Genomic DNA, 18,104 nt, shown 5'->3' with positions numbered 1-18,104 from the left:
TAGGGGGGGGGGGGAGCAGAGGGTGGGGTTAGAATAGTAAATAAGGATAGGCTTAATAGAAAAAAACTCTTACACCACCAAATTGCATGCTGTCTAATGCCAGAAGCCTGACAAATAAAATGCTAAAATACTGTTTGGAGTTTGCTATAAGCTACCAAATATAATGGAAGAGGCAGAAGATCAATTATTGAGGCAAATAAACAAGGCAGCAAATTACAATGAGGTGGTTATTATGGTGGACTTTAACTATCCTGGTATCAACTGGGAAACTGAGACCTGTGAATCTCATAAAGAAAACAGGTTTCTGACTACATCTCAAGATAATCATCTGTCCCAAATGGTGCAGGATCCGGCCAGAGGGGCTCCCTACTGGACTTAATATTAACCAACATACCTAACAGAGTAACTAATGTGAGAGAAAATGGACACATAGGAAATAGTGATTACAGTTTAATAGTTTATAACTTGTTCTTTAATAGGGCAACCCTTCAGGGAGCGATAAGAATAATAACATTTAGGAAGGCAAAGTTTGAAACCCTTAACATATTATAATTTGGGGTAAGGAAGTATAGACCCTAAATGGGAGATTTAAAAAAAAATATCTTACATTTTTACTGTAAGAGGTACATACCTTTTATAGGAATAGAAAAGTCAGGAACAGGAAAATAAACGGTATGGATGAATAAAAATGTAAAGGGGACAACTAAGGGCAAAAAATATTTAGCGACTTTTTAATCCTGCTGTGCAAAAATTTGCAAAAAGCTAAGCTAAGTCTGGGCTGATGTAGTTTTAAGACTTTTTGAAGGTGTTTGCGCAAAAATTTGCGACTGTTTTAAATAGTTGCAGTTCATAAATTCGTTACCACTGCTTAAATCTAACCTTAACAGCTGGTCTGTACACACTTAATTAAAAAAAAGTGTAAACCAAAAGGTGCCAAAAAGAGCCTGAGGCACAGCGCTAAAGACAATTATAAATGCCCCCTTGGGTGTAAGTGGGTAAATACCCGGCACAATGACAGGAAACCGAGAATAGTTGTTAATGGTACATATTTTGCATGGGTGACTGTTACCAATGGGGTACCACAGGGGTCAATTCTGGGTTCTATTCTCTTTAATATATTTATTACTGACTTTGAAGAGTTTAGTATCATCTGCAAAGATTGATCCTTTACCAGATAATCCCTCTACAAAGTGGTTAATACAATAGAGGAAAGTGCACTGTTGCAAATAGATATTGATAGGTTGGAAGCTTGAGCTGGAAAGTGACAGATGAGGTTCAACACTGATAAATGTAAGGTTATGCACATGTGGAGGATAAATCCAGGCTGGGAATATGTATAAAATGGAAAACCCTGGGTACGATTGACATGGAAAAGGAATTACGAGTTTTAGTCAACAGTAAATTTTATTGTAGCAACCAGTGTCGGGCAGCAGCTTCCAAGGCTAATAAAATCATAGGGTGCATTAAAAGGGGCATAGATGCCGAAAACAAGAAAATAATTATACCACTGTACAAATCACTAGTCACATGACTCATCAAATACTGTGTACAGTATTAGGCACCGTGTACAAGAAATATATAGTGGAGCTGGAGAGGGTTCAAAGACGGGCAACCAGGGTAATACGGGGAATGGGAGGATTACAGTATCCAGAAAGACTATCAGAATTAGGATTATTTAGGTTAGAAAAATGACTGCTTGGGAGCAACCTAATAACTGTGTATAAATGTATCAGGGGGCAGTACAGAGAATTCTTCCATGACCTAATTATACCCAGGACTGTATCTATAACAAGAGGTAACCCTCTAGAGGAGAGAAGGTTTCTACACCAGCACAGACATTGATTCTTTACTGTAAGAACAGTGAGACTATGGAACTCTCTTCTAGAGGATGTGAGCTCTCTTCATTGTGAGCTCAATAAAATAATTCAAAAGGTGACTGGATACATATTTGAAGAATAATAATATAACAGGTTATAGATACTAGAATAATAGTGACAGAACGTTGATCCAGGGATTTATTCTGATTTGCCATATTTGGAATCTGGAAATAATTGTTCCCCTAATATGGAGCAATAGGGATATAGGTTGAACTTGATGGACTCTGGTCTTTTGTCAACCTTATGAACTATGTTACCAGTATTGAGTGAACTTTAGAACTTTCACCGGTTTGTGTGAACTGGTAAAAGTGTGAAAAATATGTAAAAAGCATGGTGTTTTGGTACCCAGAGGAAGTGGGAGGAGCAGGGGGCGGGGGCATGATGTCAGGGTGACCAGCTAACCCCAGGTTATCATGCAATTTGCTGGTTTCTGTGTCAGTCAGCTCAAAGGACAATAGGAGACAGCAAGGGGGGGGGTGGAAGTTTTTTTTTTTAACAGTCATAAGGCCTCTCATACGCTGTTCTGTGCACACTGTCTGAGGGAAGAAAAAGAGAGATATAGGGATATAAATAGGACAGACATAGGTGTGTGTGTGTGTGTGTGTGTGTGTGTGTGTGGACAGGAGCCACAATTCTCATCCAGGAGCAAGAATCTATTCAAGAAGAAAACCAGCTCACTGCCATGTAATGAAGTAGCACATTCAGAAACATCCATAACAATCAGGAAGCACGGAGGGGGATTCAGCCCGCATACCTGGTGTGAACAGGTTCAAAGAAAAATACAAAAATTCCAGCACCCATGAAAAATAAACTATTTTAATCATGTATTAATAATTTTGGGGATTTTATTGCCTTTTTTCTTTTTCTTGGTAACTGGAATTTTTGCATTTTTCTTTGAGCCAGAATCTATATCATCTGCAGTGCACAAATCCTATATGGTCTATACAAGGACCCACAGCAAAGAAGTGATCAGTCCCAGCCTCTGTGTGCGGGCTGATCATAGGGAGGCCTCCTGTCTATTCCTACACAAACCTCATCGTGTACCACAAAGCCCAGCAAGCCTTTTTAAGGCTCATACAAAAGGAAAAACAGAGCACTAAACTGAGCATAGCTGTCCTGCAGCAGACCTGCATTAGAGCAATACATACCGTATGTAAAGTGCCATAAAAACAGCATAGTGCCTTTACTCACATGTACAGGATTATTCGCCGAACAAGTATACCTACAGATTGTAACATAGCAGCTTACTAAACAGAGGGTGCAATTAAAATGCATTAGCTTTATAAAGACACCGTACATTTATTATCCTGATACAAAGAAACCTTCATTATGTCTCCCTAGTTGTAAAATAGCAGTGAAGTAAAAAGGGCGTGGATTTTGACACCGATTTGTCCTGTGAACAAATTTTATTATTGGTTTAACCCGTACAGGACCTAGGGCGTATGGATACGCCTTCTGTACCTGGGTCTTAAGGACCCAGGGCGTACCTGTACGCCCGTGGGAATTTCGGTCCCCGCCGCGCGCCGGGCGGGGACCGGGCCGGGGTGACTGCTGATAACGATCAGCAGGCACCCCGTGCAAATGCCAAGGGGGGTCATTAGACCCCCCCATGTCGGCGATCGGCGCAAATCGCAAGTGAATTCACACTTGCGATTTGCGCCGATTCAGGGTCATTCGGGTCTATGGTGACCCGGTGACCCAGAATAGAAGGGGGGATCGCGGTTGTCTAAGACACCCACGATCCCCCTGTAGCCATAGGAGTGAGGTGTGAGGTGGCAGAGGTGCCACCCCTCCTATCTCTGCTATTGGTGGTCTAGACGCGACCACCAATAGCAGATTAGGGGCGGGGGGGTTTACTTTCATTTTCACCGTTCTGCCCACCCACAATAGGCGGAGCAGGACGGGGAAATGACGGGGACAGAACGCCGAAGATCCCCTTACCCGTCGGTGGAAGCTGCGGGACCGGATCGGCGGCGGTGATCGGCGCGGGTGGCGATGTCGTGCAGCAGAAGAGGACGGCTCCCTGGATCCGACAGAAGCCGGTAAGTTGCCTAGCAACATCTAGAGGGCTACAGTCTGAGACTGTAGCCCTCCAGATGTTGCAAAACTACAACTCCCAGCATGCCCAGACAGCTGCTGGGCATGGTGGGAGATGCAGTTTTGCAACAGCTGGAGGTCTACAGTTTAGACACCACTGCACAGTGATCTCTATACTGTAGCACTCTAGATCTTGCAAAACTCCCAGCATGCCCACATAGCTGTTTGCTGTCTGTGCATGCTGGAATTTGTAGTTTTGCAACATCTGGAGGTCCACAGTTTGGAGATCACAGTGCAGTGGTCTCTATCTGTAGCCCTCCAGATGTTGCAAAACTGCAAATCCCAGCATGCCGAAACAGCTGTCTCGGCATGCTGGGAGTTGTAGTTGCGATCCTTCCAGCTGTTGCATAACTAGATCTCCCAGCATGCCCTTCGGCGATCAGTACATGCTGGGAGTTGTAGTTTTGCAACAGCTATAGGCACACATGTTGGAAAATACTGAGTTAGGTAACAGAACCTAACTGAAGGTTTTCCAACCAGTGTGCCTCCAGCTGTTGCAAAACTACAACTCCCAGCATGCACAGTCTGTCAGTACATGCTGGGAGTTGTAGTTTTGAAACAGCTGGAGGTTTGCCCCCCCCCCCCATGTGAACGTACAGGGTACATTCACACGGGCGGGTTTACAGTAAGTTTCCTGCTTCAAGTATGAGCTGTGGCAAACTTTTCGCCGCAGCGCAAATTTCTAGCGGGAAGCTCACTGTTACCCGCCAGTGTGACTGTACCCTAACACTACACTACACTAACACATAATAAAGGGTAAAACACTACACATACACCCCCTTACACTGTCCCCCAATAAAAATGAAAAACGTATTGTACCGTATTGTTTCCAAAACGGAGCCTCCAGCTGTTGCAAAACAACAACTCCCAGCATTTCCGGACAGCCACTGACTGTTTGGGAATCACTGGTGTAGAATACCCCTATGTCCACCCCTATGCAATCCCTAATTTAGTCCTCAAATGCGCATGGCGCTCTCTCACTTCAGAGCCCTGTCGTATTTCAAGGAAACAGTTTAGGGCCACATATGGGGTATCTCCGTAATCGGGAGAAATTGCGTTACAAATTTTGGGGGGCTTTTTCTCCTTTTACCCCTTATGAAAAGGAAAAGTTGGGGGCTACACCAGCCTGTCAGTGTAAAAAAAATTAAAATTTTACACTAACATGCTGGTGTTGTCCTTTACTTTTTATTTTCACAAGTGTTAAAAGGAAAAAAAGCCCCCCAAAATTTGCAACGCAATTTCTCCTGAGTACAGAAATACCCCATATGTGGGCGTAAAATGCTCTGCGGGCGCATAACAAGGCTCAAGAGTGAGATCGCACTATGTACATTTGAGGCCTACATTGGTGATTTGCACAGGGGTGGCTGATTTTACAGCGGTTCTGACATAAACGCAAAAAAATAAATACCCACATGTGATCCCATTTTGGAAACTACACCCCTCACGGAAAGTAACAAGGGGTATAGTGATCCTTAACACCCCACAGGTGTTTGACGAATTTGGATGGAAAAATGGAAAAAAAAAATTTCACAAAAATGCTGGTGTTACCCAAAATTTTTCATTTTCACAAGGAAACATAGGAAAAAAGCCCCTCAAAATTTGTAACCCCATTTTTTCTGAGTAAGAGCATACCCCATATGTGGATGTAAAGGGCTTGGCGGGCGAACTACAATGCTCAGAAGAGAAGGAGTACCATTGGGATTTTGAAGATAAAATTTGTCCGGAATTCAAGGCTATGTGTGTTTACAAAGCCCCCACAGAGCCAGAACATTGGAACCCCCCACATATGACCCAATTTTGGAAACTACACCCCTCGCGTAATATAATAAGGGGTACAGTGAGCATTTACGTCCTACAGGTGTCTGACAGATTTTTGGAACAGTGGTCCGTGAAAATGAAAAATTTAATTTTTCAGTTGCACAGCCCATTGTTCCAAAGATCTGTCAAACGCCAGTGGGATGTAAATACTCACTGCACCCCTTATTAAATTCTGTGGGTGGTGTAGTTTCCAAAATGGGGTCACGTGGGGGGGGTCCACTGTTCTGGCACCATGGGGGGACTTTGTAAACGCACATGGCCCCCGACTTCTATTCCAACCAAATCTGTCTTCAAAAGCTCAATGGCGCTCCTTCTCTTCTGAGCATTGTAGTGCGCCAGCAGATCACTTGATATCCACACATTGGGTATTTCCATACTCAGAAGAAATGGGGTTACAAATTTTGGGGGTCAATTTCTCCTATTACCCCTTGTAAAAATATAAAATGTGGGGGAAAACCAGCAATTTAGTGAAAAAAAATTTTTTTTTTCATTTACACATCCGACTTTAGCAAAAAGTCGTCAAACACCTGTGAGGTTTTAAGGCTCACTGTACCCCTTGATGTGTTCCTTGAGGGGTGCAGTTTCTTAAATGGTATGCCATGTGTTTTTTTTTTTTTGCTGTTCTGGCACCATAGGGGCTTCCTAAATGCGACATGCCCCACAAAAACCATTTCAGAAAAACTCACTCTCCAAAATCCCATTGTCGCTCCTTCCCTTCTGAGCCCTCTACTGCGCCCGCCGTACACTTGACATACCCATATGAGGTATTTCCTTACTCAAGAGAAATTGGGCTACACATTTTAGGAAGATGTCTCTCCTTTTACTACTTGTAAAAATTCAAAAACTGGGTCTACAAGAACATGCCAGTGTAAAAAATGAAGATTTTGAATTTTCTCCTTCAATTTGCTGCTATTCCTGTAAAACACCTAAAGGGTTAACAAACCTTTTGAATGTCATTTTGAATACTTTGGGGGGTGCAGTTTTATAATGGGGTCATTTTTGGGGTATTTCTTATAAGAAGGCCCTTCAAATCCACTTCAAAACGGAACTGGTCCCTGAAAAATTTTGATTTTGAAAATTTTGTGAAAAATTAGAAAATTGCTGCTGAACTTTGAAGCCCTCTGGTGTCTTCCAAAAGTAAAAACATGTCACCGTTATGATGCAATCATAAAGTAGACATGTTGTATATGTGAATCAATATATAATTTATTTGGAATATTAATTTTCCTTATAAGCAGAGAGCTTCAAAGTTAAAAAAATTCAAAATTTTCTATTTTTTCATCAAGTTTTGGAATTTTTCACCAAGAAACGATGCAAGTATCGACAAAATTTTACCACTAATGTGAAGTAGAAAAAGGGTATGCATTTGACACGCATCTGCCCTGTGAACAAATTTTTCGTGAATATTATTGTTTCATTAAACACCTGTTATATCATGGAAGAATGTTTTCTGTCAATTCAGATTATTCCATTCCCTCTAGTCATGCATCAGCCTTGCTGCTGCTGCTAACTCCAGCCAGGTCTAGGATGTCTGCTCAAATTTAACAAAAAACAAAAATTTCTACCTTCTGCAGTCCACTGCCTAATACTAGTCCTTCTAGTCTGCCATAACCTGTGCTGCTGCAACCATCAGCCAGGCGTAGGTTGCCTGTCTGGTAAAATATTTTAAAAATTGTTTTTTGAACCTCCTGCTGTATGCTGGTTACTACAATTCCCACTAATTTGCCATCACCCTTGCTGCTGCTGTTTCTTCCAAAACCTCCATGTGGCATCTAACATCAACCAGGCAGGCATCTAATGTCAACAAGGGATACTTTATGCTGATTTATTTTATTGTGAATAAGCCTAAACAAATCAGTGAGTGCTTTAAAGATGCTCTTAGTTACCATCGGTTACTGCATGTCGCCATAACTGAGCCTTACAACCTCTTTAAAACTACTTGAATACATTCCTAGCAGTGTTATACAGGGCTGTAGAGCTTTAAGGCAGTGTCAGAAACATGGCTTATTTAATTGCTGGTTCTTGTCAAACCGTGCCCAATCGAAGTGTCAATTTTGAAAAAGTTTGCCTGACTCTAGTCTTTGCTAAGTTGAGCTGTACTTTCCATATACTTTCCATACTGCAATGGTAAAACATTGCCATTAGAGCAAAATGGCTCCCACAACACTCTGCTTCTGCTTTGTGGCACAAATTCTATTTTTATGTTTCTTTTAAACTTATAGGTTAAGTAACTCAAACAGAAAAGTTAAGGGAGCTTTTGGATGTGTTCTGTTAAGGCATGTCATGTATTTGTAGGTCTGGGACAGAGAGGGCCTTAATTTGGGATCCTTCTAGTTCTTGACTTGTCAACTGGGGCATGCATCAGATTTTCAAAACACCTGTCTGCAAACCGTGGATTTACCTGATGTATTTATGTGATGGGGAAATACGGGACCACATAAGAATCTTTGGATGACATGTCTTAACAGTTTAAAGTAAAAACACAAAAAATGTAATGTTCTTCTGGGTAAAAGGTATACAACATAGCAGAAAAGTATAACTTAAAGGAAAACTGTCACCTTGACCAAGAATCCAAAGAGGGGTCACTTACTATAATCGGTGCTGTGGTTCCTGAAATATTGGCTGGTGAAGTTCCCCTTCTGAATTCAGGGAGTCATGCGCCGGAGGCGGCCGCCCCTTCTTCTTTCCGTCTTCTCAATCAGCCGTCTTCTTAGTTAGCATATTCATATTCTGCATGTCACGTGAGCGCTGCGCACTGTCGGTACAGCTCTCAGGTCCTGAGTTCTAACTGTGTAAAGCAGTCATGTGAGAGCTGTAGTCATGTGAAAGCTGTAGTCATGTGAAAGCTGTAGATTTGCTGGCGTATGCGCTCTACCGACAGAGCGCAGCGCTCACGTGACATGCGACTCACGTCACTAGGACGTGGAGTCGCAGAATATGAATATGCTAACTAAGGGGACGGCTGATTGAGAAGACGGAAAGAAGCAGGGGCGGCCAGCTGGCGGGACCCCGCCTCCTGTGCGCGACTCCCTGAATTCAGAAGGGGAATTTCGCCAGCCAATATTTCGGGAACCACAGCACCGATTATAGTAATTGACCCCTCTTTGGATTCCTGGTCACCCACACCTAGTGTATTGGGTTTAGTGTGGGTGATCAAGGGGACAGTTTTCCTTTAATTTAGTGAGGGGATCCCAGCCCCACCCCTAATCCACTATAAATTACGGGGGTAAATAAAATACTATGTCTGTATAGCATAATCCCTAACCCTCAGCTACATTATAATAATGATAAATCTTTCTATATAGCGCACACAGATTTCGCATGATTGTGTCCCCATTGGGGCTCACCATCTTAATTCACCTTTTAATATGTTTTGGACTGTGGGAGGAAACCAGAGTATCTGGAGGAAACCTATGCAACCGGGAGAATGTACAAACTAGTTACAGATGTTTTATTTGATAACATTTGATCTAGGACCCCAGTTACTGCTTTAAAGGATAAGCATTGTTTTCTGACATAGTGTTTAAATTGGTAATTTTTGCATGTGTTATTACTAAACTTTGTCTATTTTTATTCACAAGGAATTGCAGTAATTAGCCAACATTTTGAAAAGCGTCAGCAAGTTTTACAGCATCTTAATCTTGCAAGAATTTCAGTAACAGCAAAAGGTAATCAAATGAAATCAAATAAATGCTGTTGAAATTCCGCTGCGGGAAACTTTCGTGAACATACCCTAATGCAGACTGTAGGTTTGTTGGTTTCATTCAGATTTTCCACAACAGTACCATATCTTTAAATGCAGAAAAAACTTACATAAAGCTTTAAATGTGTTCCAATGCTTCGGCAGTGCAATTTGGTGAACAATTAGGCTCTATTGGGAGGTAAAAACCTGTGTAGAGGAAGAGTGGTGCAGTTGCCCACAGCAACCAATCAGATTACTCCTTTCATTTTTCAGAGGCCTTTTTAAAAATGAAAGAAGTAATCTGATTAGTTGCGATGGGCAACTGCACCACTCTAACCCTATAGAGCCTAATTGTTCACTAAATTGCACTGCCAAAGCATTGGAACACATTTTGGTAAACAATAAAGCTTTATGTAACTTTTTTCTGCATTTAAAGATGCCTCACTATTCCTCTACACAGGTTTTAATAAAGTTCTAGTAAAGCTTCCCAGTGTCCTGTTCTGCACTTAGGTCTGTTACTCACTGAGGTGATGGGGTTCGCTTCCCATAAGTGTCAATGTCAATTCTTTCAGCGGAATCTGCTTGGAAATCCATGTCTATCTATGGAGAAGCCGCATTTCCGAGCGGTCTAAGGACCAGAATGTTCAGCTGGCATTCGCTATTTGAGGAATGTCCAACTGAGTTTTATGGGCGGACATTCTGCAAATATTCCGCCTTGTGAACATAGTTTGAATTTCTTCTACTTCAAAAACCTTGCAAAAACCATGGCTGAAATTCTGCCAGGAATTCCGGTAAAATCAAGCCTCATGTATGTCAATGTAAGTTCCTGATGAGGATCATTTTCAGTGAGGAACCTTCTATGTGAACCCACGCTTACTCTTTAAGACACTGAAGTGGTGCAAAAAAACTGAAGAATGTGTACAGGGTGAATGATGGATTGTTTAAATATGGAGTCTGTATTATATGGAGGGGTGGGGGTTGAGTCTGTATTACATTGGGGGATCTAAAGGTGGCATTACACTTTCAATAACTCCCACACACTGGCATGGCTGATCATTCATGTTTTCTCAATGGGGAGGGGTAAGCCTCAGCCAAACCACTCTGGCAGGGGCTTATATCTGTCAGAACAATATTATTTTTTTTTAAATCCAACACTCCCAACCCCTTTCTACATTATTGTGTTTGGTCAATTTTAGTCTAAATTGTAGGGGGACTTTTAGTTTGGGGTCTGTATTGCATAGGGGTCTTAGACTGCTTACCACTGACTGACTGAGCAGGCAATTCCACATGCCAACCAAACGCATGATCAGAATCTAACAAAATAATACCTCTTTAAAGGGGTACTTTGCTTTAAACATCTTATCCCATATTTCCGCTGTGGCACCCCTGTCATTCGGTGCATGGAGCGAACTCCGCTCTGTGCCTGATGACTGGCAATGTCTGCCTCCACGCCCCCTCCATTCACATCTATTGGAGGCGTGACGGCTATGTACTAGCCATCATGCCCCCTCCCATAGACATGAATGGAGGGGGAGTGGCGTGACGTCATGAACGAGGAAGTGGCAAGACCCCTGCGATCTAACATCTTATCCCCTATCCTCTGGATAGGGGATAAGATGTTTAGAGCAGAGTACCCCTTTAAGAGCAAGTGGAAAAATTTACTTAAACCAGCATTTCAGTGTCTAAAGTGAGATTAACTGGCTTCATAAATTCCCCCCAAAGATGTTAAAAATTGTATCAGAAATAATTTAGTTTTTTTTTTTGCTTTCTAGGTATCAGCAGTTTATGCCAATCCCTTACTTTAAATCCCTCATGTAGTAAATTTCTTTGCCACCTTGACCTTTCTGGGAACCATGGCATTTTTGCCACAGAAGATTCCAGTGTGAGTTATAATTCTTCTTTCTAATGTATACATTTTTACAGTAAACCCACTATACAACTAAATAGTAATTAATTAATTAAGGATCTGTTAATCAATTCTTTGATTCCTTTTCTGACTAAAATATCCACGGAATATCTCAACATTTTAATGATATAGCTGCAATGATTTTGTTGTTAATGTATTTCTATGTCCTAGCAACAGTGAGTTGTTAGAAAGAAGGGGAAATTAAATTTGATAAATACAAAATGGCTTACTTTTGGGGGAGATTTATCAAAACCTGTCTAGAAGAAAAGTTGCTGAGTTGCCCATTGCAACCAATCAGACTGCATCTTTCATTTCTGAAAAGGCCTGTGAAAAACTAAAGAAGCGATCTGATTGGTTCCTATGGGCAACTCAGCAACTTTTCCTTTGGACAGGTTTTGATAAATCCCCCCTTTATTTTTCGCCTTTTTTCTGTTCCCATTACTTACTGCTTGTTGTCTAGGTTACCAACCACTGCTTTACTGTTGAGGCAGATTGCCACGCTGCTGACATAATGCCAACCAGCAGCAGAGGGCCAGGATCTCAGCAGTGCGCTCTCCTGCCAGGCCACCTTCTGTGTGTGTGCACGAGCGATAAGCTCATCACAGACTCAAGGGTTTCACACATGTTTTTGGGCAGAGGAGCACACTCCTGGGATAGCACCCTGCATCACTCAAACTCTGGGTATGTTATTTGAATGCCCCCTTCCCCAAAACCATGAAGTTATGCAGCCTAAAGAACAAGGTGGGCAAACTCCTTTAAGGGCTAGATCTTGCTAGGTAGAACGAGGTCTCGCACATTCACTGTAATGCAGTGTCATCTCGTGAGTTAGCAAAGAGTCAAGACTCAGCAATACATTTTGGGGCATTTTGGTTTAAGTAAATGAGACCCAATTGAAGACATTTATCAAAACCTGTTCAGAGAAAAAGTGAAGCAGTTGCCCATAGCAACCAATCAGATTGTGTCTTTAGTTTTTAAAAAAGGCTTCTGGAAAAGGAACTAAACAATCTGGTTGCTATAGGCAACTGGTCAACTTTTTCTCTGCACAGGTTTTGATAAATCTCCGTCAAGGTCTCCCTCATTCTTCCAATCTGAGATTTAAAGGGGTACCATGCTGTAAACATCTTATCCCCTGTCCAAAGGATAGGGGATAAGATGTTAGATCATTGGGGTTCCATCCCTGTCATTCGGTGCACAAAGCGAACTCCGCTCTGTGCCCGAGGACTGGTAATGCAAGCCGCCACGCCCCCTCCATTCACGTCTATGGGAGGAGGTGTGACGGCTATGTACTACCTGTCACGCCCCCTCCTATAGACATGACCCCTCCCATAGGCGTGACGTCATGAACTCGGAAGCTGCAAGTTTCGTGTTCCAGATGCCGCCACTGCTGCCCCGGAGATCGCAGGGGTCCCCAGCGGTGGGACCCCTGCGATCCAACATCTTATTCCCTATGCTTTGGATAGGGGATAAGATGTTTCCAACAGAGTACTCCTTTAAGTCTTACACAAATAACCAAAAGCAGAGACAGGTGCTGATTGTGTGATGTCTTCGGGAATTTTCTGCGCGGAATCCGCTAGAAAAATTTCACCTCGGAAATTTTGTTGCAGCAGAGTCCCATTGTTTTTAATAGGATTCTGCTGCACAGTGCATACAGCAAAACTTCTGCAGAAAATATATACAATGTGAAAATTCCAATTCCACTCTCCTCTGCAAAAATTATCATGTTAATTCTTTAGGCGGATCCACTCAGAAATGCATTGCCGTCTATAAAAATGGCGCTTGTACAATTTCCAATAGTTTTAATAAAATTTAGCACTAAAATAATAAATATCAACATTTTACATAAATAGCAATAATAAACATAAGTACATGAAGAAATAAAGGAAAACATGATGATATAAATTTACAGTGGGTAGAAAATAGCATAGTTTATCCCCTTAGGGTCACAGCCAACTTTGGTCTTGAGAAAACAGGAAATTTTCATTTTTGTGCTTTTATTTTTCCCTCCTCGCCTTCTAAGAGCCGCTTTTTTCAGCTACAGTACCATATGAGGGCTTTTGTGCCACCAATTGTATTTTGTAATGACACCTTTTATTTTACCATAAAGCTACGGCGCAACCAAAAAAATTATATTTATGGGTACGTTCACACGTGCGGATTTTCGCAGAGTATTTTGCTGCGGATCCGCCGCTGAAGGACCTCTATATGCTGCCTTTACATGTGCCTGCTCTGAGCGGCAATACGCCGTTCCGAGCAGACACACTGCGATGTGAGAGTTGCCGCGCGCATGCGCAGTATACTCGCACATCGCAGCAGCTCTCGACCTAGCTCATTAAGCAGGGGGAGCGGCCGCCATGTGTGCGAGTTCACCGCGCATGCGCGGCGACTCACACATCGCAGTGTGTCTGCTCGGAGCGGCGTATTGCCGCTCTGAGCAGGCACATGTAAAGGCAACATATAGAGGTCCTTCAGCGGCGGATCCGCAGCGAAAGACGGTTCGAAAATCCGCACGTGTGAACGTACCCTATGGTGGGAAATTGATTAAAAAATAACTACAATTTTTATTTTTGCGCTGTGAATTTTACTCTTTGTACTAATTGTATTCTTTTGGTCAATACGACAAAAATTTTACCCATCTTTTGCAGCTTTTCTCTAACTGTACTGTTTAACCCCTTAAGGACCAAGCCCATTTTGGCCTTAAAGGGGTACTCCAGTGGAAAAAAAAATTTAAAAATCAATTGGTGACAAAAACCTAAATAGATTTGTAAATGACTTCTATTTAAAGGGTAGCTCCCACCATCCTATATTTTTTTTCTGTCCCTGCCTATTTCCCATCTCTCCCTAACCCCCTACCTGCTTTTAAATTTTTTTTTTTACTATATTAAAAAAGGTCTTTTTGTCTGCCTGGTAGTGTGCTCACTACCAGGCAGACTTTCTCAGCAGGCAGACGTCACTGATGCCTGCTGGGGCCGACACTTCCGCCCTTAGTTCACTATACAGGGTGTCTCCAGCTGTTTCACCACTACAACTCCCAGCTTGCCCTGACATCTATTGGCTGTCAGGGCATGCTGGGAGTTGTAGTGGGGAAACAGCCGGAGGCACCCTGTGTTGAAAACAATAAGTTAGGGCCATGGGCGCGGTGCGGCGCTACCCAGTTCCCTCCAGCGCTGAGCCGCCCCCCCCCCCCCTGTGTTGACACCCCGATCCCCGCAACCCCGGTGTTGAAACCCCAAGCCCCGCTCTCCCAGCAACCCCTGTGTTGAAACCCCGATTCCCACAACCCCCTTGTTGAAACCCCAATTCCCGCAACCCCCGTGTTGAAACCCCGATCCTGCAACCCCCGTGTTGAAACCCCGATCCTAAACCCCGCAACCCCCGTGTTTAAACCCTGATCCCCATACGTACAAACTGCAGAGTCCAGCAGCATCAGCGGCGTGCAGGGGCAGTATCAGCGGCGTGGTGCGGGAGGAGTGGCCAGCGTCTGAGGCCAGGGAGCCAATGCGCTCGCTCCCTGCCTGTCTGATTGACAGGCAGGGAGCGAGCGCAGGCTGAATGAATTAGGACCGATGCCCGGCCGGCATCAGTCCGAATTCAGGCGTGACGTCACACCAGCCTGCAGCTGGCCACTAGGAGGGAGACTCCTAGTGGCTGGTTTTCAAACGTTAATTTAAACATTTTAATAAAAAAAAAAAAAATTATGAAAATATAAGAGATATGTTGTAGTACATATGTACTACAACATATCAAAAAAAAAAAAAGTTGATGACCGTGCCCATTTAAAAATCTTAATCCCTCCAGTACTTATCGGCTGTTGTATGCTCCACAGGAAGTTCTTTTCTTTTTTAATTTAGTGCTCTCTGCTGACACCTCTGTCGAGGTCAGGAACTGTCCAGAGCAGGATAGGTTTGCTATGGGATTTGCTCCTGCTCTAGACAGTTCCTGACATGGAGGTGTCAGCAGTGAGCACTGTGGACAGACAGAAAAGAAATTAAAAAAGAAAAGAACTTCCTGTTGAGCATACAGTAGCTGATAAGTATTGGAAGGATTAAGATTTTTAAATAGAAGTAATTTACAAATCTGTATAATTTTCTGGCACCAGTTGACTTAAAAAATTGTTTTCCCCAGGTACCACTTTAATGACCAGGCAAATTTTTGTTTTTCACTTTCATTCTTTTCTCCTCCCCTTTTAAAATCATAACGCTTTAAATTTTGCTTGTACAGACCCATATAAGGACTTGTTTTTTGCGTCTTTAAGTATTCCTTGTAATGACATCAATCATTTCAAACCAAAAAAATTATTGTGGGGTGAAATTGAAATTTGCTGCGGATCCATTCTCCTGTACTTTATGACAGCTCTGCAGCTCTGATCATATCATCACAGGGAGAAAGGAGGTACAAAAAAGCGAGGACAGCTCCTTGTATAATTCTGTGGATACAGGTGGGTGAAAGTGTTGAGGGTCTGTATGCTGGACTCTCACCTGGTGTAACCCTTAGGGTGCATTCCCACCTGGCGTATTTTGCTGCATATTTGCTGCTGCGTATTTTATTTCCCATTGAAGTCAATGGGTTAGAAAATACGCAGCCAGCAGCAAATGCGCAGCAAAATACGCCAGGTGGGAACGTACCCTTTAGGTTATGCATATCACCCCTAAACATGAGGTACTCAGGTAGGATTGCAGGCTGTCCAGGGCTTGACTGGTATCCAAAGCAATGGAACTGGTAAATCCGCATAAAGAAAGAAAATGCTCAGGTGTGGCACTATCCAAAGAAGGTCCAAGGCAAGAGGCTAGTTCATCAATAAAAGCTTATTTATTGATTAAAATGGTACAATGGAAAGCAAGACGTGTTTGGGGAGTTATATTACCCTTTTTCAATTGCAAGTAGGTGATACAAGTAAGACACAAAAATCATGTGTATATATATATATATATATATATATATATATATATATATATATATACAAGAAGGGCGCCAACTTTACAGGCAGAGGGCGTGACTAATGTTCGTCACGGAGATGGTTAAAACACACAGTTTTTTCAAATATAAAGAATAGTTACTGTTGCATAGAATACTAAAATTCATTTGTATACATAAAAAGCAGAAAATAATGGGCCTCATTTACTAAGAGTGTCGGGTTTTTACTAGTGGGAAAAGTTGTTTCAGACTTGCAGGAGTCCTCTCTATTTACTATTGGGAAAAGTCGGGAACATTTTCTGACCAGCTTTTTCAAGATGGATATTTCCAGCCATTTATCCACAGGATTTTTTGTGAATGCAACAGACCACGCCCATTTTTCAGCTTTTCACAGTGCAATGTCGGGTTTGTCGGATTTTCCAGGCGCACACTGTCGCAGACTGGCGCAGACATGTCTCAGACACTCTGCGCCAAAATAACCAGACAAAAACTGGTCGGTTTCAGCTTAGTAAATGAGCACCAATAAGGGTAAATAAAAACCGATGGTTGCGGGTTGATTATGTTAGAATCTCGTCCAGAGCGGGACCCGGAACCAAAACAAATACACATGTGAGACGTAGCTGTCAGCTCCGATCTCATATAGAATGAGCTGTAATAAAATTGAGAAATTCAGACCTCTAGGTACAATTAGTATTTTGTGCTAGTGTGTGTGTGGGAAAAAATGAGATGGAAGATGTGACTGGTATCTAAATATAATGTGCTTTATTCAAATATATTTCCAATATAGTGGGTAATAAAATTCAGTCTCTGAGCAGGGTCCTTGCTACAGAGATAATGATATACAGGGTGGGCCATTTATATGGATACACCTTAATAAAATGGGAATGGTTGGTGATATTAACTTCCTGTTTGTGGCACATTAGTATATGTGAGGGGGGAAACTTTTCAAGATGGGGGGTGACCATGGCGGCCATTTTGAATTCAACGTTTGTTTTTTCAATAGGAAGAGGGTCATGTGACGCATCATACTTATTGGGAATTTCACAAGAAAAACAATGCTATGCTTGGTTTTAACGTAACTTCATTCTTTCATGAGTTATTTACAAGTTTCTGACCACTTATAAAATGTGTTCAATATGCTGCCCATGGTGTTGGATTGTCAATGCAACCCTCTTCTCCGACTCTTCACACACTGATAGCAACACCGCAGGAGAAATGCTAGCACAGGTTTCCAGTATCCGTAGTTTCAGGTGCTGCACATCTCGTATCTTCACAGCATAGACAATTGCCTTCAGATGACCCCAAAGATCAGAGATAAAAGTCTAAGGGGATCAGATCTGGAGGCCTTGGGGGCCATTCAACTGGCTCACGACGACCAATCCACTTTCTAGGAAACTGTTCATCTAGGAATGCTCGGACCGGATACCCATAATGTAGTGGTGCATCATCTTGCTGGAAAAACTCAGGGAACGTGTCAGCTTCAGTGCATAAATAGGGAAACCTCATCATCATGTAGCAATTTCGCATATCCAGTGGCCCTGAGGTTTCCATTGATGAAGAATGGCCCACTATCAGGGCGGACACCTGCCTGCGATCTGTGGGAGACGGGAAGGCTCAGTGCAGGCAATACCGAGCAGGGGCGGCCATGGAGGGGGCCCTCAAATACCTCAGTAAGGTGGAGGCACAGGCGGTGGACGAGGAGCTGTTCAGTGAGTACAAGTTCAGTGTGGATCAGTTGATGGAGCTGGCTGGACTGAGCTGTGCCACCGCCATTGCCAAGGCTTATCCAGTGAGTTCCTTCACATCTAGTCTT

At 42.7% G+C, this 18,104-nt stretch overlaps 1 protein-coding gene across 6 annotated transcripts in view; it reads left to right on the top strand.

The window, feature by feature from the left end:
• The window catches only part of LOC130277031 (capping protein, Arp2/3 and myosin-I linker protein 3-like), a 530,598-nt gene that overhangs the window by 258,194 nt on the left and 254,300 nt on the right, over window positions 1-18,104 (top strand). For all 6 annotated transcript variants that reach the window (XM_056527256.1, XM_056527257.1, XM_056527255.1 and 3 more), the window contains 2 exons: window positions 9,374-9,460; window positions 11,247-11,356. In XM_056527256.1, the coding sequence (XP_056383231.1) occupies window positions 9,374-9,460; window positions 11,247-11,356 (197 nt within the window). The remainder of the gene's footprint in view (window positions 1-9,373; window positions 9,461-11,246; window positions 11,357-18,104) is intronic.

This window comes from Hyla sarda, chromosome 6, assembly GCF_029499605.1.
Source record: "Hyla sarda isolate aHylSar1 chromosome 6, aHylSar1.hap1, whole genome shotgun sequence".
Taxonomy (NCBI): Eukaryota; Metazoa; Chordata; class Amphibia; order Anura; family Hylidae; genus Hyla; species Hyla sarda.
This window is presented reverse-complemented; position numbering and strand designations above follow the sequence as displayed.